Source organism: Momordica charantia (assembly GCF_013281855.1).
Source record: "Momordica charantia cultivar OHB3-1 chromosome 10 unlocalized genomic scaffold, Mcharantia_2.0 BLBB01000010.1, whole genome shotgun sequence".
NCBI classification, from domain to species: domain Eukaryota; kingdom Viridiplantae; phylum Streptophyta; class Magnoliopsida; order Cucurbitales; family Cucurbitaceae; genus Momordica; species Momordica charantia.
Genome location: NW_028275158.1, coordinates 3,692,120 through 3,716,572, shown reverse-complemented (window position 1 = coordinate 3,716,572; position 24,453 = coordinate 3,692,120). Strand labels below are relative to the sequence as shown.

The following is a 24,453-nucleotide window of genomic DNA, read 5'->3' as shown; positions in this document are numbered from 1 at the left end:
CAAGTTATCATGCATGGTAGCAACGACACTACAACCACTCGTAGTGCATACAAATAAGAGCTAAAGGTACAATTTGATGGGTGGGATATGTTGGTATGAATAGATCTAATTATTTGTAGCGTACACATCTCTTATGTACATGAGAATGAAGAAGAATTGAAGTTACGCTCTTTCTTGTACCAAAATTCTATCCTTGTCAAAATTTGAACTTACTTAAATATCAAGTATTCTATTTAGAAAATACGATATCAGTGCTCACTTTCTATCTTTGTTGATAACTTTCAAAAATCATACAACAACACCGCTAAGATCAATAGTTGATAACTTTTTTTACCTTTGTTCTCCTTTATTTAAGACGATGTATTCCTAAGAAAGGAAAATCAATGACGAAAAAATAAAGAAAATCTCATACCAAAACTATTTTGTGAAATAAATAAACATTGTTAATATTAATATTATGTTCATATTTACGATATTTTGTTGATACATTTTCAAGATTTTTTTTATGATACGGTAGAAATATCAATCTAAATATCAAAAATTTAATGTCCGGCTCAAAATGACAAAAGGGATTCAAAGGAAGAGAAAAAAAAACAGAAAAAAAGGAATTAAGGAAGCAAAACGGAAGGCAGATGGTATGGATCACTGACCGTGTGAGCTTTGAATTTGTGCAGATTCACTACAAACAGACGCATTGTGAATCTGTGCCCTCAATTTCCAATTTTGGCCAATTCCATTATTCCCCAATTAATTTTCTCTTCTGTTTTCAACATTCCCAAATCAAATCCCAGTAGAGAGAGAGAGAGAGAAAATCCGCGAGCGAGAAAATGCATACATACATTCAACATTCCCATGCATTCAGTCCCCATTATGCATTTTGCGTTTTCTTCCCATTCCCCCTTCTCTTTCTGCCCTTTTGGCTGCCCCTTTTACTGTCACAAACTTTCCATATTCGAATCGCAGAATCGTCGATTCGCTAGTCGCCTCCATTTGCGAGATTTCCCAAACAGAGGTAACGTAACGCCCAAGTTTATGCGAAATCCGCCGCTGCCCTGATTTGGGGTTTTGAGCATCTTGTGTTTGGGCAATGGAGAATAATCGGCTATTTTTGGGCTTTGTTTTGATCTTCTTCTCTCTCGCCTGCTGTTTCTCGCCCTCCTGTAAGTTTATATTCCTCTCTCTCTGTATGTGGCTTTTGCATTCTGTTTCTTCTGAAGAGAAAGTCCTCTTGTGGGAAATTGGAGAAATTTAATACGAAGGTTAGATTGATGCAGATGGATATGATTCATTGGATCCTCATGCCAACATTACTATCACATGGGATTTCTTGGTGGAAAATGGGGATACTTATGATGTATGTATAACTGTTCTATTCTTGATTTTTCTTGTAAACTTTTAGTTTTTTCTGACTACTAAATGTTAAATGTTATAAGTTTCCTGACTACTAAATAAAAGAAAGTTAGTGATGTTGAATTAGATTAACATTATTTCCAAGGGATTCTTATATTAGAACATTTCATTCTAATACTAAAGTGTGGTAATGTATTAATATAATTATATTATTGGACTATTTAATGGATTGAGTAGATTTATATATTTTTATTGAATATATATATATATATATGGACAAATATCCAACAATTCTTATTGGACTTAACGGAGTACTTAACGGAGATTCAAGAACGGGTATATAGATGATATGAACTCAATATACTAAACATATTTAGTCTCTTATTCCCTATCCAACAAAGAGGTCATTAGTTTTTACTTCGTCCACCGTAGAGTTGCATTATTTTGAAGAGTCATGACACATCGTTTCTCTTTATTCTTGATTTTATTGGGATTTTAACTTTAATTTAAAACATATAGCTTTCAAGCTCACTTTCTAAAAAATCTAAAGGATTTTCGTTTCGTTGTTTCCTAACCTCTTGTACTTATTGAAATAAGGAAGATCTTAATAGTTATAAATTTGAAAACGTTTGGTCATTTGGGCTTAAAAGAATTATTTTAATGGGTTCTTCTAATTCTTGCGTGATTTCTCCTGGATTTTGCTATTTATTAGCATGGTGTCACGACAGTTCTCACGTTACCCCACATAAATAAATTCATTCAACTGTTGAATTTTATGGGAACACATTTGACAATTTACATACAAGGAATATGATAACATAAATGACTGGAACACCACCTCATTTCGGTTCAAAATCAACTCGTTTTGTTAAATTTTGCAGGTGAGGGTTTCAATATACAATTTCCAATTGTTTCGCCATGTGGAGCTGCCTGGTTGGAAACTTGGCTGGTCATGGAAAGGTGATGAGGTTATATGGGGTATGTGGGGGGCAGAGGCTACACAGCAAGGAAATTGCTCCAAATACATAGGCAGAGAACTTCCTCATTGTTGTGAGAAGGAGCCTGTGATTGTTGATCTTATGCCTGGAGCTCCTTATAAGTTGCAGGTGGCCAATTGTTGTAGAGGAGGTGTGCTATCCTCCATGAAACAAGACCCTACCAACTATGGAGCTGCCTTCCAAATGAATGTTGGGAAGTCTGCTGGAAAAGATGTAGATGGCAAAATGCCTGAAAATTTCACTATGGGGCTTCCTGGATACACTTGTGGTGACCCATTTCAAGTCTCCCCAACCAAATTCAGTAAGGATGGCGGTCGTCGGTGGACACAAGTTCTAGGTAATTACTCGAGATAGCTACACAAAAATTTGTTCTTTTATGCCTCAGTTTGATAAAGAATCAGGTTTGTTTACTCCTAGTTTCTTTGTCTTATTTTTCATTTTTCTAAGAATGCTTTTGAATTCAAAGCAATTTTTTGGTTTAAAAAGCATGGTTCGGATGTTAACCATGTTAACCATGTCTTGTGGGTAGGTCTGGGAGTTGGTTAGATTTAATATCTCTCTTTGGGTCTCGAGGTCCGAGGCTTTTTTATTATCAGTTACGTGTCATTCTTTTGAATCGGGATCCATTCTTATAGGCAGATCCCTTTTATCGGGCTTGTTCTTTTATGCCCTTTTGTTTTTCTCTCCATGAAAACTTAGTTTCTCATTAAAAAAAAATGGTTTGGTTGTTGACAATAGACAAGATGGGTATACAACTTATCTTGCTGGCATGGGTTTCTAAGTTAAACAAGCATGTACTTGAGAAGATATGAGAGAATGGAGAAATCTTTTCTTCAAGATCACTTTTAGAACCAACGGTACACTGAGTTAAGTGTGTAAATCTCTGCTGCTTCTGACAAAATCATGGTTGGGATTAAAGCAGCTTAAATATTCTAGGTTAGTCCTCAAATCTTTACATTGTTTCTGATTGTAGAAACATGGAATGTGACCTGCGTTTACTCCCAATTTCGATCGTCACCAGCACCGGGTTGCTGTGTTTCACTGTCTTCCTTCTACAACAGCACCATTGTTCCTTGCCCTCAGTGCAGTTGTGGTTGCCAAGGGCTAGCGGGAACAAAATGTGTCAAGTAATCTTCCACACTTTGCCTCCCTACCATTTTAAGTCTAGGAATATAGTTATTTTTTTGTTTAACAAGTGAAATCTTCTACTGCAGGCCAGGCGAAACTCCTTCAGTTTTGCAACTTCCACATGAACATCACACTTCAGAAGTAGAACCATTGGTGAGGTGTTCACAACACATGTGCCCAATAAGGGTACATTGGCATGTGAAACAGAGTTATACACAGTATTGGAGAGTAAAGATCACAATCACAAATCTAAATTTTGCTAAGAATTACTCTCAATGGAACTTAGTAGTGATGCATCCCAACTTGAGAAATGTGACTCAGGTTTTCAGCTTCAACTACAGCCCCCTCAATCAGTATGGTAACATCAGTAAGTTCCACCACTCTCCATTTGATCTTATATGTCATATTTTTCTTTTATCAGACTTCATAGCATATTAGATTAAATAAATAGCATGTTTGGAAGTACTTTTCAATCTATTACAAGCATTTTTTAACTTATGGAAAGTTGCTCTCAAATTTTGGAAGCTGATGTACTTTTGAATCTATTAACAACATTTTTTACTAATTAAAAATTCTTTCTAAATTTTCACCCATATTTGGATGATTTTAGAAAGAGAAATCAGAACATAATGGTTAAAAATTGTATTTACCTCGAACGATATCACAAACATGTCTTATGGCTGTATCATTATTTATGAACGACAATCGTTCTCCAAAAAAGAATCTGAAAGTTCTTAGAATTTGCAGAGAATCTGAAAGTTCTTAGAATTTGCAGAGAAGTTTACTCACCACACTATTATCATTTTTACTGAGTAAACTATTGTTGTGCTTTCCCAAGATGATACAGGGATGTTTTGGGGGATACACTTCTACAATGACTTGTTACTCACATCAGGAGACACAGGGAATGTTCAATCAGAGATGCTTCTTAGAAAAGATTCAGAAATTTTCACTTTCAGGGAAGGATGGGCATTCCCAAGAAGAATTTTATTCAATGGGGATGAGTGTGTAATGCCACCTCCAGACCAATATCCAAGGCTCCCAAATAAAGCTCACAAGGCCATGGCAGCATCCTATATAGTTTTCTTATTCCTGTTGCTCTCTGTTTCGTTATAACAGGGGAGTCCAGTAGATGGCAGAGTAATTTAAGTTACAAGCAGCAAGTATAGCACAGTTTTCAGTTTTGATATGTTCTCATGAAGATATTAGCGGAGATGATAAATCTTTATCATCATTATTTTAAAACATGATTGTTCAAGCTCCGCTAGTTCTTGTTCATCAGTAATAATTATATAGCTACGCATTTTACCATTACTAGACAAACAAAGACAATCATTGTGAAATATCTATAAAAGGGTATATAATATGTCATCTAACTAAGTTCCAACTTTTTGTTGAGCTTAATATTAAAAACTTTTTATGCCTTAGACAAGCAAAGGTGCTCCTCAGTATGAGGGAGAAGCTTTAACTCCTGAATTATAAGAAAAATAAAAATATATACACATCACCTAACTCGCAATAAATAAATTAGTATACATAATTTATTATAATGTTTTTCTACTTTTAATTGGGACATGACCTCCTATCTTTATTTTACAACTTCTTAAATGCACTTTGTAATCAATTTTCCATCCACTTTTATGAAGTAGCTACCAATATTACAAACGTGAAGGGAAACTCATATTTAAGCCTCAAAATAGTTGAGTTAAATGTGGGAGAAACTTTTTGGGAGAAAGTACAGTCCAAGTCGAGTTCATCTCATAATTACAAAAAAGTAACCCACATAATTAAATTGGTCATAATTACAAAAGTAACCCACATATTCAAATCGTATATGCCAATATTTGTTCACATGATGCATCCCTAAAACTTTTCTTTTTTAGCTTAACAAGTGAATGGTGAGTGTAGAGATTCGAATCAAATTGGATGATATATATCTTACCAGTTAAATTATGATCAGATTAACCTATAAAAAGTCTTCTATAATGTACTAATAAATAATATACGAAGTAGGTGTGCCTACTACACCTTATGAATAAAATATGCTCACGCTCAAAAAGAAATTGTTCATAGAATGAGCTATGAATTCTTCGAACCTACTCATGTGCAAGTTAAAGTGGCTAACAAAAGCTAACACCAAACTAGTTCACGATAATGGTACCACAAAGAAGGGCATGTTTGATAGCCAAAATCACTCCCAAAGAAACCCAAAATGAAGCTTGTCAAGTAACATGCTATTAAAGACAAAGGTTTAATCCAACCCCACTCGAGGACCCAACTGGAAGAACATCGAAACGTATAGATCAAATTAACCATAAAAACAGTTAGTCTAAGTACATAGATAGAGAGAGAGAGAGAGAGAGAGAGAGAGAGAGAGAGAAGGGCAGGCATTCCATCAGTAAATCAGGGATTTCATTGGAAATCATATAAGTTATTTCTCACCATGATGCATTACAGGTAATGAAGAATGTCCAACAGCAAAGAAGATGTTCACACTGGGAGTGGAACTTTTTCGATGGAAACAAAAAAATGGTGCTTGTAACTGCTGTAAAATTATATAATTGATTAGACATACAGTACATACAGATATCACCTCCGGTAGGCCACACACCCTACGTAGAACAAACATTACAACGGCAATGACCACCAGGTGCATGCATATGAAGATGTTAACTCCAGAAAAGGCAGGAAAGACAGAGGCAAAGAATTAAAAAGGCAGAGAGCGAGGGACGGTACCAAGACTGGAAGAGATCAGCTTGTCTTGCACAAAGGGACGACAATTTTTGTTCACCGATTTGGTAAAATCCACCCAGGCACAACACATTTGAAGCCAAACCAGAACTCTAACTGCGCACTGGACCTGTCACCGGGTCTCGACTTGAACCAGAATCCTTTTGCTTCAAAGAAAGGTTAGCGAACTGACTGTCAAGGTCTTTGCTTGAAGTACGCCGATGATTAGAAGAAGGTCGTAGTGGTTGCGGTTGCTGCTGCTGATGATGTTGCTGCTGATGCAAGGATCTTAGCCTTCCGATCTCCCTCTCCAATACTTCCTGCTCCACTGGATATAGTTTCATCTCTTAGCTTTCTAGTATAAATAAAAGAAAAAGGGGGAATATCGTACTACTCATAATATGGCAGGCAAGAGTTCTTTCAAAACCATGGAATCGTCTACAAAGTTGCAACTCTTCTATAATGTTAATACTTGTCAAAACAATGGAAATGATATGATTAGCGCTAAAAGACTTCTAAAGTTAATACTTGATCTATAGTATGTTTTTTTAGTTAATACTTAACCTACAATATGTTTTTTTTCAAAGAAAAAAAAACCAGTAATAGAAATCCGTAAGTATACCTAGTTTGTTCAACTAATATTTCAAATCACGATGAAACTTACCAAAAATAAAAAAAATTAATATCTTTACCTAGTTTGGTCAACTAGGTTTGCATAATCTTATAAAAATATATATACAATGAAATTGAAGGTTAGACCAGTTCAACGAAACCTAAAATAAGGTTGGATACAAATATCATTCACAAAAGGGAATTACAAAAAGCTGGTGCAGACCACCCCAAAGTAGAAAAAACAGTACTAGGACTCCTTGGAGAAGCCAAAGAGTTAGCAACACGATTATCTTCTCAAGTAGACAACAAACTCTTTTTAAGAAAACAAACATAGGCCTTTATTCAAAGCTAAATGTCAATGTCAAAGAAATTGGCTGGAGGATGGTCACAAACAATGTAAGCTTACTCCCCAATCATAATTGACCCCACTGACCACCAAATAAATAGCAGCAGCTAATTCATCCTCAAAAACATAAAAAATACCCAAGGGAAAACATAAAAACCTGTAACAAAAGTCATGTAGATACAAAAGAATCCACCATATAAATGACCAGCCACATTGACGCTCGCTACCAAAATAATCAGCAAAACCTAAACTACAGAAATTATGTTTCCAAATGGGTTTAGAGAGACTCTTTGAGGCAGTCTGTAGCCAGTATCTACTGTGAGAAGGGTGGTTGTTTTATCTGTAGTCTTCAAAATTCAAAGCTCCAAGCCACTGGAAGTTTGAACTTCATTTCAAAAGCTTCGAGCTCTGTTATATCAAAAATGGGAAAATGGTTTAAATACGACTTTTAGGCATCATACCCAAACTGCAGACTTTTCTCCTCTAAAGATCATGCTTCCTAGACTTCTTAAGCTAACATGGCAACAAATATGCCTCAAGTCTTTTTTATTGAAGTGACCGCTCCAGCAACACTTGGAAGATCTTATTTTCCACGCTGCTCTTTGATAGGGGGCTAGGGAGCTTCATGTGATAAACTATTCAGCATCGCCTTCCAGAACACCAGGAAGATAACTTATCTGGAAATTAGATGAGTGGTTCAGATATCATACGTTCCTTAATAAGTCAACTCACAGAGAGAACTGGCCTCTCAAATAGCATGGAGATCCGGTGTAAAGACATCCCCAGAAGGACCAAGTTCTCTTTCTGGAATTTGGTTTCGATGGTGTATTAACACAGCAGACGTTACTCAAAGAAGAAACTTGTGATTTACAAATCTAGCCTAACTGCTGCCTTCTATGTCTTGGAAACTCAGAATCTCAAGACACTTTCTTTAATGTACTTTCACTCAAAGGTTGTGGTGGTCATTACTGGACGCCTCTATTATGCTTGGTGTGCGCCCCTTGGTTAACCACTGGCTTGAGCAGATCCTTATTTGTCATCCTTCCAAACACAAGGCCAAGGTGTTGTGGAGTTGAGCATAAAAGCCTCTTGAAAATTTGGAGGGATGCATAATTCTTCTCATGAGGACGAAGATATTCAGAATCATGTTATTTCTCAAACAATCCCTATATAGTTATTTACCATGTCATGGTCTTCATATTTTAATTTGTTTTGATAATATCTCAAGATTAGCCTCTACATTAGTTAAGAGATGCACATGACACAAAGGCATTACCGCTGAAGTGGCACTATGTGGTTACTGGCATGGTACCACATGGATGTTGACATTACAAGAGATGGACATACAAATACTTTTACAAATGGACCTTGCATGTCTCAACCTCTTGCTGATGTTAGCATCCATTTGGCACCATGTCAACTTACTAATGATGTGGCATCATCCGTCTATTAATTCCACTAACAGACTAATTATGAGATATTATTATCATAGTACCCAGATTAAAATGAAACAGTCCAAATTATGAGGATCAAAGTGTCATATAAATGGTAATGTATAGGAACTAAATATATAATTTTTACAACTCAAGGATGGAGTAGCACAACATATCCTGTTTGAGTAAGGTCGTAACTAAATATATAATTTTTAATTATAATTATTTTTTTCTATTAAATCCCATTGAAGGAGTTTTTTTTTTTTTCTTTGGGCTTGGGTTGATTCCTAAAAACCCATCTTTTGTGTTATCTGTTTCTCATCAAACAGAATTCCTTGCTCTGTTTCCTTATTGAGAGAGAGAGAGAGAGAGCTACAACAATCATCCTCCAGGAAAGAATACCCATGCCTAATCCATTTCTAGCCTACGATAATTTCCTCAAAGAGTTCAACGAAGTAATGGCATGAAGTTCTTTTGCAGATAAACTCCACAGTTAATTAGCAAGTAAATGGGCCCAAATATATCATATACCAAAATGTCAGGCTGTAAATCATATCCATCTACCTATATACAAAGAAAGAGAGAGATAGCATGCAAATAATGGCTTACAGTATTTAATTAGCTGCTCCTGAGCTAAATTATCTAACCGCTGCTTGAGAGCTTTGTTCTCCATGCTAAGAATAAGATTTTGCTGGTTGAGAAATTCAAGCTCAGCTGAGACTTCAGAGCCCTCTGCCTATGGAATAACAGAACTTGAGACGATATTTGAGCTTTTGTATCAACTATATAAACCCACTAATCTAGAATCAATACTAACCTGCAAAGCTTGTACTTTCCTTTCAAGCTCAGCTATATATTGAAGTTTTCGTACCCTTGAACGCTGAGCAAATTGCCTGCATCATTCAATTTCAAAATTAAACCAAATACAAGTTGTAGATGCACTTAACAGGATTGAGGTTATTCACTAGTAAGTAAAGGAACAACATTATCAAGTATCAATAAATCTCTCTCACTGTCAGATTAAATGTAAAAAATAAATAAATAAGAAATCATATTAAATACCCCAATGAAACGATATATAACATAATAAATATCAGGACATATGTACAAAACTTCTGTGTTTTGAAAAGCAAAAGGGGGGATAATCAGCATGAAAACAAAACGTAGAAGTAGAATCTAGGTATGGAGATCTGATATTATAATTACAAAATAAAAAGATTCATAATATAAAAAATATAGCCATAAACTCTTGTTCCTCCTTCCTACCATATAAATTAATGTCTGATAGACATTGGTTTTATGGAACACTTCACGAGATAAATAAGAATCTTCAATGAATTATAAATACCTAAAAGAATTTAAAATACAGTTACATGAGTGATAAGCTGCAAAAATCAAAGGAAGAGGAAAAATAAAGATGGACATATACTATCAAAACAAGCACTGCAGATCTAGATGATAGCCAATTTCAGTCTAGAGTATATATAAAATGCTAAAAGTAAACCATTCAATTACATAATACACATACTGTTTGGCCCGTTTATTTTCTGTATCAGACACAGATGATTTTCCATGAGCAACATCTTTTCTCTCAGAAGAGACTTTTGGATCATGTGAGCCAGACTCTGTTGGATCTTGTTTTTCACTTGCTGAAGAAGGCAAACCATCTGCTTCCTGCGGAGTGCTTAATGGTCCAGAGGTATGAATTACCATGTTCTCCCTGGGAGAGTGAAGAGCAGTGGGGTTACTCATGGTAGATAAAGATGATTCCCACACCCTATTCTTCTGTCTTGTTCCATTAGCTTCAGCATAGAATGAAGCATGCCTCGCATCTCTCTGATGATCAAATTCTTGAGATAACCAAGAGTGTCCAGGAACTGTATTTGTATATTTGAACTCTTCTTGCATGATGCTATCAAAATTAACATTAGCAGCATCTGTATATGCGAAGGAGTCACTTGAGGAACGTCGATGACCAATTCTGCGAACAGGGGTCTCCGGCTCATTGAGGAGATCATCAAGCCAAGAAGGCTGCTCCTCTATTAGAATGCTTTCCGAAGAAGTTCTTTGATGGTAGGCGTTACCATCTCTTGGTCTCTGAATAGCTTTTGCTCCAATTGCAGTATTAGGAACATATTCAGTATATGATGGAGAAACACTAGGAAAGGGACTTTTAGGAGGGAGAAGCGCATGTTTTCCAGAATTCATAAAACTTCTGACGTTGGATGACCCTTTAGAATTTGCCATGATTAGAAATACAAGAAATTCCTTTTCCTGGAACACGATAATAAATATGTCAGAAATAGATAAACATGGTTGACACTTGACAGATTAAAGTTAAGAAGCAATAAAAGGGCAGTCCAATAAACATCTGCTTACAATTAACGCTCTTTGCTGACATGCTAAATATCATGTGTTACTGATGTCTACATTTAGGCGCATGCATGTTTATATTTGCTATTTGCCCGCTAGTAAACATAGCAACTCTCTAAAACCATGAACTATGCCAGTGGCACCAAATACAAAGGACATTCGATTGCAAATCAGCCAAAAAAATGAACATCAAATAGTGAAAGAACTGTAAGCAAAACTTTATATATTTTCAGCTGAGAGCAGCTAAGAAAAAATAAGAGAAGACAGAGAAAACCCCAACCCAAACAGAAAGGATCAAATAAACACCGAAACCTTACACAACCAGACCTGCATGTAGGTCAAAAAAGAAAACCCATTTGCCCATTAGTCAACTAAAAACTAGGCAGAGAATATTGATATCGACCATTGTGTCCTCAATTAAGCAAATACATCGGGTCATTCTAAAGAATAAGAATTTAAGCCTCCAGGTTACCAACTAACGAAGAGACAAAGATGTAAAAGCCTTCCCTTCAATTCCCTCCCACATTTTCTCAGCAGCCATAATAAAACCCGAATGATGCATTAAAAATTCAAACGTATTGATAAACGATTTCAGAGATGAGAACAAATCAAGAAGCCGAACAAACAAACAAAAAAACTGAGATTTGAAGGATGGACGAGAAAACCAGCGTATAAATGGCATAAAATCAAAACAAATTAAATAAAATGCAAGCGGAAAAATGGGAAATAATTCCTCTGTTTTCAAGGAACAGAAGGGTAACAGAAAAGACGAAAAAGATAGAGAGAGAATCAAACCTTTGTGGCGATGGAAGAACGAAGATCTTCGAAGCGTAACACGAAAAGAAAATGAAATCAAAGCGAAATGTTTTCAAAAAATTTCCTTCTGTCTAGGGTTTGTAATCCACCCCCACCTCTCAAGATTTTGAGCTCTCTCTCTCCCTCTCTCCCTCTCTCTCCCTCTCTCTCTCCCCCAAGTCTGAGACTGAAATTAAGTGGGTGCTGGTGAAGGAGGGTTTGATGAAAATTAAATTAGGCTAATAAGAAAAATAAATTAAAATAAAAAATAAATAAACTTCATCTTCTAGCCTTTGTTGTCTCTATACCTAACTCATCAAAGTTTTTGCCAAATCCATATAAATATATGCAATCATAATTATCATATATCCCATCAAGTTTTGAAGTTTTACAAAATCGGCATAGTCTAAATTCAAGTCAATTTCAAATATAATATAAAACATTTTACAATATTACAAAGAGATTAAATTTTTGGTAGGTCTCGTTATGATTTGGCAAGTTAGATAATTGGTATATATCTTCAATCAAGAAATTGTGAGTTCAATCATCCACCCCTACATGTTGGCATTTTTGGTAAGTTTTTTTTTTTTAAATACGACAAGATGGGAGTATGAGTGTTCGAACTTTTGACCTAAGAAATAGTATGTGTCGTTACGCTCATGTATTATCGTAGTATGAAATATATTAAATTCTTGGTAAGGTTGCCAATATGAGAATAACAAATTCTCTGTAAGGTTATCATCATGATTTGAACTCATTCCCTTAAAATGATTTCTATTTCATATTATTTTCATTTATTGTTTGTCAAATCAACATTGTTTAAGAATGGTGTTTTTTCTTTCTCTTTTTTCTAGAGAGAATTTTTTTTTTTTTAATATAACAAGGGATGGGGGATCCGATCATAACCTCTTGGTCAGATACATATCTCAATTACGATTGAGCTAGACTCGTGTTGGCGAAAGAATTTAAGAATAGTATTAGTCCAATAGAATAAATAATATATCGTCTAATGATATGTCAATACATTTCTTTCATAGTACTTTGAATTTTCCTCAAGGTCCTCTTTTTTCATTGCCCCAATGACTACCATTCATTCCATCTACAATCATTTTAGTTATTATCTTTTATTTTCATAAATCATTAAATAGAAATCTCTATGTGATGATCTATTTCTTTGCCTATAAGTAGATTCTATAGAATCTAGCGTATGAAGTTAGATGTAGCGAGTAGATTTCAAAACATAACAAAATTATTGTCAAATAATTAACAAAAAAATAAAAATAAAAAGTTATAAGGACGAAAACATTTTTTATGTAAAATAAAATAATATATGGAAAAGTTTATGATATTAGTATTTATCTACTTAGTCGTTAAATCTTTAAAAATTTCAATTATAATTTACCGTTTAATTATGTCCCTATTTGATTGATATGATAATGCTATCGAGAAAACATTATAGTAACATATCTAATAAATAAATTTTGATTGAATTAAGAGCTGCCTTAACCAATTTTAAACTTATTTATGAAGGGAGAAATGTTACTAAATAAATTTATTTTAAAAAAAAAATTATGAACAAATTAATTTATTGAAAAACAGAATTGCATAAAGATAATAAATAAAGATATGTGGGATAGAGATTCGAACTCACGACCTTTTGGTCGAAGATATGTGTTCTAACGAGTTGAAATTATACTCAGATTGACAAGCAGCTAGTTATCTAAAGCTCCCTCATAAACTTTAATATATTAATATACAAAACTTAAAATACACGATAAGTAGCTTGATTTTTTAAACTACTTGCAAAATATATGTTTTTGAAAAGGTAATTACAATTGACAACTTGAGCATGGTTGTTAAAGACACGTATCTCTGATTCAAAAGTCGTGAATTTAAATCTTCATCCCACATATTGCACTAAAAATGTAATTACAATTATAACATCTTTATAAAAAAAATATACAATGACAAATACAGCACAATTTTTAAAACTTATTAATCGTTTGATTAGTTTTAAATTGTAATAACAGTAATTAATATATTTCCATTTCATGTGATGGTCATTGATTTACACAAATGGATGATTAACCCTGATAGTCATATCTAGCCAAAAAAAATAATAAATAAATAAATAATAGCATTCACTAATTAACTATTGTAATCATCTTAATTACTTATTAACATATTTTCTATTATTGGTTATATTTACATTTATCTTCTTAGTTGTTATTTTTACCTTTTAATAGTTTGTCATACAAAATAGCAACTAAAATTTTAGTTAATAGACTAAAAAGTTGGCATATATATTAATCGTGATTCAAACAAGGCAACAAATCGTCTGATGAAAGAGGTCAGCTCTTCTCGTCATTGTTCTTTGAGATAGCTATGTCGTCCGTTACTTTTCAAAAAATGAATGGAAAAGTCAACTTTCTAATGTAGTCCAAGTGGCTTCTGATCCCTAATAAAAGTCTCTTTAAACGCTCAAAAACAATAATAATAATAAAGAGCTCGTCTAAATTTAAATTACTTCAATTTTAAAATAACACCAAAATCAATAGCTAAATTAATTTGTATTACCCAAAAAAACATACATAATTCTAGTAATTTACTTCAACACCATCATATTAACTTCAATTGAATGTTTACCATATGTAAATAATCACTAAAAACTTCAAAAAAAGAGAGAGATGATGAACATATTCCCTCCCTACCACAATTTCTTGTTCTCTAATGGGTTATTTTTATTTTATTTTTTTCAAATTTCCATGTGCTTTCGAAAAGAAAATTATTATTTTTTTAATAAAGGGAAAATTCTGTACGTGCAGTGCAATTCCAAAAGAAAAAATATAAAAAAAAAAATATAGGGAGATTCCATTTGCCAAGTTGCAGGAAACAACTAAACAAAGTTGGATCTCATGCTACCCATCAAACCACATTTTTTAGAGGGGCTCTTGTGGAATTTTCCAATAAGATTCCCATCTATGCTGTGATTTTTTTTCTTTCTTTTTATCCGTGATATTCAGACTAGTTACAAGTACTTAGACTAACCTTATGAGACAACTATATGACCCTACAATATTTAGTTGATAAAAAACGACCATAGATATTTTAATATCTTAGATGGGTGACCACCATTGAATTAAAATTATTTTCTCATAACTCTCGTACTTTTTCTTTCACTTGATGTGCTAGTAAAACAATTCACGGTAAGACGGACGTTTAACAAGGTTATACAAAAAGTCAATAGCTTTTTTTTTTATTGAGAAGGAATAGTGCAGGAAGGGTGTGAGACCAAGTCGAAGAGAGTAAGCCCTTAGCCTAGTAAAGTCTTTCCCAGTGATCAATGTGCCCCGTGCAGAATACACATCTGCGACTAACAAATTTTTCAAAACCAAAATGAAGAGAATTGTTACTTTACATAAATATTTGCTGAAAGTCAACGATAAGGTCCATTTTCCCACATAGTTCAACGAGATTCTCCTAAGTTATTAATGGAATTGACACAAGCATAATTACCACACACAATTGTACTTCATCAGAGGAATAAGAAGGAAACTTAAAACTTTTCTCTGAGCATCGCAATATTTATATGTAATACAATACAGAACTTTATACAAAATTTATGACAAGTATAATAAAAAGCTTAGTTGAACTAAGATTAAGATGAATATCAATGAATTGGTCCAAACATAATTCAATTAGTTAAAGTACAAATCATCAACCAAAAGGACGGAAGTTCGAATCTATGTCCCATCGTTGTTGAAGTAAAAAAAGGAGGGAAAAAAAGATGAATATTAATGAACGTTAAAAGAAAGCCAAAGATATTTTAAAATAGGATTAATTTTTAAATTTAACGAAGATCTTTAAACTTCAGGAAATCTAGTAAAGTGACCAAAATTTAATTCAGAAGTAGCATTAAGTTGAAACCAAATGATGTATTATTTTTCCATATCATTGCAGTTAGTTTGTATACACAAACTTATAACTTACACGGTTCATGAGGCTGGACTTGAAAACACAGCTTCTGGAATTCTGTATGAATGAAGCACAAACATACAAGTATTTATTTTCTTAATAAGAATCAAGAGCTCAAACATATTGAATGATGTGAAATCATGAACCAAGCAGCTTCTTCCATCTTGCATACCCTAAAATAAGCAGGAAAATCAACAAACAACCTGCTGAAGTACCTCCGACGAAGTACTCGAATATCCCGTCCTTATTGTACAGTGTACAAGGGATGTTCATACCGAACAACCCAGCAATTAAGGTTTCAACAGCTATGGCAAATGAAGCAATGGTCAGGGTCAGTTGAAACTGAATGAGTTCATTTCTCTGGTTGTCGAGTTGAATGTTGACGTAATCCTCGGTGTCATCAATGTATTCCCTGACCTGCACATACAAAAATGAGTGATACAAGTCTTAAACTCCACGCTTGAATCTGTTAACATAACCCGCCATGCTAGTCTAATCGCCTAGGGACAGAATAATTTCATAATCTCCAGCATTCGGTGTGCTTGTATTTTTAGCAGCAAGCACTTTGGTAAAGAGTGCTTAATAATAAATGAATGTTTGATTTTAAGAGTTGATTATACACTCTTAAAAGTGCTTTCGACCTGCTTCCCAATTTCAAACATTTGGGCCAAAATGCTTTTAACTTTTCTCGAAAGCATCTTTATATTATTCTCAAATTTGAGAAAGTATTTTGACCAAAAGCACTCCTAGAAGGCTAGAACTAGTCACTTCCTTGACCTTATTGTTCATCTTCAGCCACAGGGCCCATACCAATTACCATTGTAACGTGCATGCCCCTCAACCCGAACAAAACAAACTCAAAGAAAGAAGCTGTTCTTGTTCTTGCCTAAATTATGGAATTTTATCATGATATGATTAAGAAACTTATCTCTTACCGATAATATCCTGTTACGTGTACCATCCAACTGCATAAAATATGCCTCAAGCAACATTTCCAGATCCTCAACATCATTATCATCCAAATAATTGCTGGTCACCACGCTTCCACTCTTGGTGGAACTAAGTCGACGAAGATTGGGAACAATGGCAGTGGTGCTGTTGGAAGCCATGCCTCCCAGCAAAGCATCGTATTGTTGATTCTGCATCCATTTCCTTGTCAAATATAATTGTGCCATGTCTTCATTATCGTCTAACAGATGTTCTATCTCGTCCCGCACCTGCCATCATAAAAGCTATGAGCCATTTTTTCTTTTTTGGTTAAAGACAAAATTTCATTGATAATATGAAATTACAAAAGTGGCCCATAAAAGGGGTTACAGAAAGCTTTTCCCACATAAGGGATGGGCCCTTTTTTCATTGATTTTCATTTTGGATAAAAAAAAATGAGCCTTTTTTCTCTTTTCTTTGGCTTTCATTTTGGATATGATTCAAACGACATTCCATAAATCAATATACAAGTTTCGTTTTCTATTAAAAATAATAATGATGACAGAAATAAAAGAGGGAGAGAAAAGCCTTAATGCGGCTAAAAGAAGTTAAAGAAAATCCTTCCAATAAGCACATTTATCAGAGAATAGTACAAGTATAGAAAGAATGGCTCATTTTGCACCCAGCGACAACTACAAAAAGAATCCTGTAAAAAGTTGAGAGCTGTTCCTTTTCTTAATCCAAAAAATACGTAAGTTCTTTTCTTTCCAAGTGATCAAAAGGAAGCTTCTGATAAAACTGAGCAATAGGTGTCTAGTCTTTTTCTAGAAATGGTGGTAAGTCATGAGAGAGTTGAAGCCGGACTGTATGTCTTGGTTAAATGGACTAGGCCACTTGAAAGAAGAGAAAAGGAAGGTAAAAGAAAAAACTGGCAAGGTACCAATGAATGAAAATGTAATCTCAACATTCCTCATCATCGTTACAAAGGGTGCACCAGCTTGAGGGTATAGCAATGAGTCATGACAGGGTTTTTACTTCGAAGTTTATCTTCAGTGTTGCTTTCCACGACAATTTCCCAACTAGAAACCAATACACTTTTCCAGGTATTTGTCTTTCCGAACAGTTTGCATACATCAAAATCTACACGTGCAAAGCAGAGAAATCAAAATGTACATATGGTCAATACAAACAGCAACCAAAGATTCCACTAAGTAGATGATCCACCAAAGAAGAGGGGTGGGTGGGTTGGTGTTCTATACCAAGACCTTCTCATGTGTTGTGAAAGATCCATCTCAGACCTTTCATAAAAGAACATCAAATAAGGTGAGAGGTTCACTCTAAGATGATTAGCATTTTATTTTACTGATCCACAAGTAAAGAAGACATTGCCAAAGGGACAAACTGTTTTAGGACTACAGTTTAACAGAATTAGAGAGGGAACTAATGAATTCAGCCAGTGAGACAGATACAATATTCTCCAACCTTTCCAGGGGCCCAACTCTCCCAACTAGAGCTTCACTCCAGTGCAAAGAAATAAAATCGGGTTCCCTTACTCCCAAGCAAACCCTGACATTTTCACTAAATCCATAGCAACTTGACACGATATAGTCTCAAGAAAAGGACCAAAAGGCTTGGTTAGCTGAAAACGTTCCACATTCAACACTCTTTCTCATAAATGGATTTTTGTCCTGCCTGGTTCGATAGAACTTGATTTTAGTAAGCAATATGCCTTTGATCTTGGATATTACTCCTATTATCCAACACCCTGAAGCTCTATCTACTTTACAAACAAACTCAAGGAGAGCCAACGTCAATGATAAAGTCATGTACATCTTTATGAAGTTCAAAGGCTGCCTCAGCTAGCATATTTCATCCAAATTGGTCCTTATCTAACAGTTCAGCCAGGGGCCACACAACATTACTTTAGCTGGCACAAGGGGTCCACTTACACTCCCTTGTCGAGACATTTCGTGCCCTAAGAGTTCCAACTCCAACAACTAAAGCTACATTTTGACCATTTATACATTTGATTATCGTATTCATTAAGGGCTGAAATGAGGACAGAGCATTTGTTGTCCCAAGGTGAATCACTTGGAACTCATGGTGACCTTCAAGGGTGTGAAAGACAATCTTGGGCACGTCCTCAGAGCAGATCCAAATTTGATGATAACCTGACTTGAGATCCAGCTTACAAAGTGTCACCCCAGAGCTCATCTAATAGTTCATTTATCACTAGAATTGGGTATTTATCCGAGACAGCATATACATTAGATTTGGGAATATCAGAGTTGCACCTACGAGATTTTAAGAAACACAGCATTAATGCCTGATAGTAAGGAACACATTTTATAACCCGCATATCTAAGAAGCACGGACACGACAGGACACGGCGATACGTCAATTCCTAAAAACTTAGGACACGGACACGTTGGGGATATGTTTAATTTTTTTAATATTTTTTTAGGATATATATAAATTTAACACAAAAAATGCTAAATACAATAAATGCATAAATATGAAGTCAATTACATCCAATGATCCAATGTTCAACAAAAGTTACAAAAACAAAGTCCCAAATGACCAATACAGTGACAACATTTCAAGTCTCCATATCATCCTTGTCAGCGTGACCATCCTCGTCAAGAATTTCAGCCTCCAAATCTGGTTCATCTAAAGACAAATTTGCTACTTCAAGCATGCCAACGTCTTCAAGAGAATCAAAACTATCTCCAACAATATCCCATGACTTAGTCTCTCCTTGGGAATATTCTGGGGTTCTTCTTGATAAGAGACGAAGATTGCTATGGATGAATACCAAATCTTCTGCACGTTTAGGCGTCATTTTATCCTCTTGACAGAGTTAACAAAAGAGTACGTGCTCCAATTTCTTTCGCACATGAGGAGGAAGAAGGTTGTCCAAGTAATTTAAAGGCAATTGCTTGAAGCATGGGTGCATAGACACCATAAGTTGCCCACCAACTTCTAGGATCTAATACATATCTATCCGCTATAGAATCGTAATCTGCAAAATCTCCGGATTTTGTAGAGAAATTTGCAAATTCTGTAATCACCTTTGTACGATCCAGAGGGCTACTAAAATACCTCTTCAACAACTTCATTCTCTCCCTAGTTAATTCCACATCTTGACTCGGAGGCACACGATTAGAGTCTTCTCCAAGCCACTCTTCACTATAATACCTAAATTTAAGTTTTTACAAAAATGTTAAACTCTCATGTTAAATATAAATCATGCTAATCTCAGTAAGAATTAAATGATAGATAGTAATTAAGTAGTAAATACCTTGGATTTAGAGAATGTGCTAAACAATGTAGTGGAGTATTATTTTTGTTCCAACGATCAACAAGAATGGTGTGCACCACATCATAAAAAGATGAAGATGAATTTTCGTTCGACTGCAATCCTTCATGTCTATATATGATTTTCTTCACCTTTTTGATCATCGTATCCCACATATCATATACCAAGTGCAAACAAGGTTTGTCTGTATCACAAGCTCTGATCATGTCGTATATAGGTGAAGTGAAGGAAAGAATGTAGTCGATTTTGTCCCACCATAAATCATTAAGCAATAACTCCTTTACATGTTGGGCCTTTCCCACATCATCTTCTCTATAATTTGCCCACTTGTCAGTTGTCACTAATGACCATGGCTTGTAAGCCACCTTTAATCAATTTAAACCTCTTCAACATAACAATAATCGATGCAAAACGTGTTTCAGCCACAGACAACAATTTAAGAGGTACAAATTCATTAAACATGGACAACCTCATAGAATGATTCATGATAAAATGTTTCACAACCATGACACCTCCAGCAACATCAGATATCCAGCTGCATTCTCCATATGCAATTTGATTGTCTTCAACATTCTTAGCAGCACAAATGTTCGTCAGGGCAAGATTCAACGTATGTACTACACATGGTGTCCATACAATCATTGGAAATTGTCCTTCAATGAGTTGTCCTGCACCTTTGCAATTAGGAGCATTATCGATTATCACTTGCACTACATTGTCAGGACCAACTTCATTGATCACTTCTTTCATCAAATTAGCAATAAAAAACTTGTCTTTTACCTCGCCAGAACAATCTACTGCTTTCAAAAACATCGGTCTACCTTCAGAGATGGCCATAAAGTTAATTAAAGGCCTCCTTTGTGAGTCACTCCATCCATCACTCACAATGCTCACTCCTTTCAAACGCCATTCACCTTTAATTGGTATTAATAACCTCTCAATATTCGCCTTCTCTTGTTGTAAAAGACTCGTCCTCAACGAATTAAATCCCGGAGGTACATATCCGGTCAACATATGGTTCGCCGCATAACTAAAGGCACCTCTAAAGTGTGGGTTTCTAGCTAAATGAAATGGCAAGCCAGCAAAATAAAACATTCGCGCAATGAGTGCATTCAGTTGATCTCGAAATGCCTTGTTGAATGACTTCTCAATTGCACTTGGAGTGCCTTTCCTCTTTTTTGGCTCAATATTACTCGTGCCGGGAGAATTACTCACATTAACACCACCGACTGATATGAATGAAGGTGGTAAAGGAATATTTTTAGGGGCTTTTCTCTCCTTCCGATTTTTCGCTTCTTCTTCCAATTTCTTCATATCCGCAATATCTGTAGGAGTAACTTTTAAAGATATCCCTATTCCTTGACCACTTATCTTTAACAAGTGAGCTCTAACTCTTGTGTAAGAGTTTTTCTTGATGGCTTGACAAAAGTTGCATTGCCATGAAAAATTTCCACCCCCTCACTCAATTTTTGAATTTTAGTTACGTATTGCCAAAGAGGTTTTGAATCATCTTCAATGCTAGAAGAGGTTGTTTCTTGGGATGGATTTGAATTTGATGAAGATGTCATCCTAATGTGTAAGCACAATGAAAGAAAATGAAAATGAAATAAACAAAACTTGGACAGAAACAAAACGTATGAAAAAAATCATTTTACCTAAGAAAAAAAAAAGAAAAACAGAGCAGGGGCGTCAGTGGCGGCAAGGGCGAGCGGCGGTGGCGGCGACGGCAGCGGCAAGGGCGGGTGGCGGCAGCAAGGGCGAGTGGCGGTGGCGGCGACGGCAGCGGCAAAGAAATCGTGCAGTGGAAGATTGTTATCGTGGGTTGGGTAGGTACTGGGTATTAGGTTTTTACTTTTTATTATTGATTTGTTTTGTTTTTTAATTAATAATTACTAATGGCCATTGGGTCTTTCAATTTGGGCCCAGAAAACCCACAAACTTACACAGGCCGTGTCCAAGCCGTGTCTCAGCCGTGTTCAGCCGTGTCCAATATTATAAAAAAAAAATATTCAGACACGCCAAATTGCGTGTCTGACACGTGTCCGGGCGTATCTGTGTCGGACGTGTCCGACACAGATACTTCGCCCAAAAATAAGTGTCCGTGTTTCATAGCCGCATATATATTGCCAAGCACAAATCCTCAAAATTTTGCACATATCACCGTTTCACCAAGTCTAATTGCATTTAGGACCACAGTTAGAAATTTTGGAGGGAAAAAAAGGCTTTCCCATAAGCTACTTTTAAGTAATACATGAACCAACCCACCGCCCCCCGCCCCCCCAAAACAAACAAAACAAAAAACTATCTCAAGCTGAATATAAGTAATTAAAATTAGCATTTTAGAAGAGTTTGTAGAAAGAGTAGGAATCGAGCACACCTTCTGAACACGTGCAAGAATACGGGTAAGATTACTTTTCAAGCTCCTCACATGTTCAAGATTCTTGGTGCTGACATTCCTAGCCAGTTCATCCAGGACAGGATAGGCATCTCTCTCAAGGTCTGCCACACTGGAATCTAAGTACATACACACAACCTCCAACGCATTTTCCAGAACCTGAAACTCAAACGGGAGCTCATACTGCTCACCTTCAACGGCTTCCGAAACTGGCAACCATTTTCCTCCTCTCGACACATTCACATCATTTTCACGTTCATCCACAGTTCCATCTCCATGGCCCTGAGTCTGAGATGAACTATTCTTAGCAAGTAGCTTCCTTAGCTGATCCACAAATGGAATAACCTCTTGGCGAAGAGGGTCAAGTAGCAGGACTTCTTCAGCAGTAACTAGAGCTTTTATAAACTCCAAATTGACAACCATGGCCTTTTCCCTGGCTGCAAGGATACCAAAGAGAAAATAGTTCAAAATTTCATTTTATTTTTTTTTTAAGATTGTTCTAGATTTCACTTGGTGATAAACATTCATGAATTGTCAATTTCAACCCTGACTTCATAGTTCCACAACTTAAACTCAAAAAAATATACATTGAAAACAACAGCAGGAAAATCAAGAACATATGCAACATGCATTTCGCACTATAAAAGAAACAAATGAGAATTTACTAAAAACCACTCGCCGTTCATGGTTTCCTAAAATGAACAAAGAACACGAATATACTTGATACTATTTGAGATGGAATGTCAAAAAAAATTGCACACGACCTTATCTCTTCAAACTAGAGCTATTTCTCCAGGTTCCTCTCTCAATTGAAGCAGACAAAACCAACTAAACATTTTTTCTCATAGTGAAAAAACGACCTATTTAGCATTTGGTGACCACGACTCCTACAACCCTACAACCTTACAAGTTTTTGCTATAATTTCAAAAAATCAGTTACAAGAAACAAAGATGAGCAAGATCACTTCTACAAAGTTAAAATTATAGTTCCTAAAACTGGTTGCAGCGGAGGATGAAAATTTACCAAGGATGTTAGAGGAGTGGGAGAAAACAGGACCAAGGATCCTCAAATCCCTAGCTGGAATTGCAGCACGCCGTATTATAGCGCTCTTGTCCCACTCTACAAGCTCCGACTGCCCCCATCTGTCGAGACGCATCCACAGCCTCGCTCCTCCAGCCTTCTTCTTCACCTTTCCCACAGCCCCACCACCACCACTGACCATGGCGCTACTATTATTGTTAATAGGAGGAGAACTTACGCCAATCGGCGGAGGCTGAGGTGACGGCGATAACTGAGCTGCCTTCTTGGGGCGGCGACGGCTACTGCTCCGGCGGAAAGAAAATGGTCCTTTGCCCATTTTCTCTCGCTCAACGCCCCTTCCTTCTCTCTGTGCAAACCACCCTAAAAGCTCCAAGTTTTTCCGTTTCCTCTCTTCCAAACTTTGAAGAAAGTTGTTAACTCTGGGACCCTAAAGTCTTCTCGCCGCCTCCTTTTTCTCCTCAGCCTACCGCAATGGCCTCCACCGCTTCCACAAATTGGCAAATTCCACCCCTCTGTCAGTTCATTCTATTCTTAAAACATTTGTTCCACTTCGTCAACCCATTGCACCTGTGCTTCGTAAGATTGGGCAAAATTTGAGAGCAACAACAAATATGAATAAGACAGAGAAACCCCGAACAAATATGGAAACCTGACGCAGACAGACAGGCGATAATTAAAACGTACGAACGATTTCAGAGGCGATAACAAATCAGAAAACAAACAAAAACAAAAGGGGTATCAATAATTTACGAATGACACAAGAATAACGCATAAATGGACAAAGAAATCATAGCAGATTTAATAGAAGCGTAGGAATTAGTCATTACAACATGAAGAGAAAGAAAAATACGCCAACCTTGATCGGGAGAATGAAGCACCGAGAGAGTGAAACGTTATGGGCGATTGAGGAATCGAAATTTTTGAAGCGAAAAGGGAACGAAATCGAAACGAAAATTTGTCGATGGTTTGGTTTCAGCTCCTCTCTCTCTCTCTCTCTCTCTCTAAGTCCGAGACAGACGTTTAGATTGAA

General features: G+C 35.8%; 3 protein-coding genes and 1 pseudogene across 6 annotated transcripts; 1 reads left to right on the top strand and 3 right to left on the bottom strand.

The window, feature by feature from the left end:
• Positions 1-545: 545 nt before the first annotated feature.
• Positions 546-4,734, top strand: COBL6 (COBRA-like protein 6 precursor). 2 transcript variants are annotated; one of them, XM_022280794.2, is made up of 6 exons: positions 546-1,160; positions 1,275-1,354; positions 2,232-2,685; positions 3,322-3,475; positions 3,563-3,843; positions 4,315-4,734. In XM_022280794.2, exons 1-6 carry the CDS (start codon positions 1,088-1,090, stop codon positions 4,590-4,592), a joined length of 1,320 nt encoding a protein of 439 aa, XP_022136486.1. In that variant the 5' UTR covers positions 546-1,087; the 3' UTR covers positions 4,593-4,734. The 2 variants fall into 2 exon arrangements, with proteins under 2 accessions (XP_022136486.1, XP_087975118.1); XM_088118992.1 differs by having other exon boundaries at positions 549-1,160; positions 1,265-1,354.
• Positions 4,735-5,871: 1,137 nt separating this feature from the next.
• Positions 5,872-12,011, bottom strand: LOC111008388 (uncharacterized protein At4g06598). Its single transcript, XM_022281072.2, has 5 exons — positions 11,766-12,011; positions 10,126-10,871; positions 9,415-9,490; positions 9,207-9,333; positions 5,872-6,534 (listed from the first exon to the last, which is right to left on the bottom strand). Exons 2-5 carry the CDS (start codon positions 10,842-10,844, stop codon positions 6,320-6,322), a joined length of 1,137 nt encoding a protein of 378 aa, XP_022136764.1. The 5' UTR covers positions 10,845-10,871; positions 11,766-12,011; the 3' UTR covers positions 5,872-6,319.
• Positions 12,012-15,680: 3,669 nt separating this feature from the next.
• On the bottom strand, positions 15,681-24,453 carry MGT6 (magnesium transporter 6). Of its 2 annotated transcripts, none has more exons than XM_088118889.1 (5): positions 24,280-24,453; positions 23,406-24,072; positions 22,364-22,818; positions 16,676-16,957; positions 15,681-16,157 (listed from the first exon to the last, which is right to left on the bottom strand). In XM_088118889.1, the coding sequence occupies exons 2-5, from the start codon at positions 23,737-23,739 to the stop codon at positions 15,879-15,881; spliced, it is 1,350 nt and encodes a 449-aa protein (XP_087975015.1). In that variant the 5' UTR covers positions 23,740-24,072; positions 24,280-24,453; the 3' UTR covers positions 15,681-15,878. The 2 variants fall into 2 exon arrangements, with proteins under 2 accessions (XP_087975015.1, XP_022136744.1); XM_022281052.2 differs by having other exon boundaries at positions 23,406-23,990.
• LOC148208413 (uncharacterized) lies at positions 16,965-22,355 on the bottom strand (annotated as a pseudogene). Its single transcript, XR_015788400.1, has 2 exons — positions 19,969-22,355; positions 16,965-19,865 (listed from the first exon to the last, which is right to left on the bottom strand). The product of XR_015788400.1 is annotated as an uncharacterized LOC148208413 (transcript).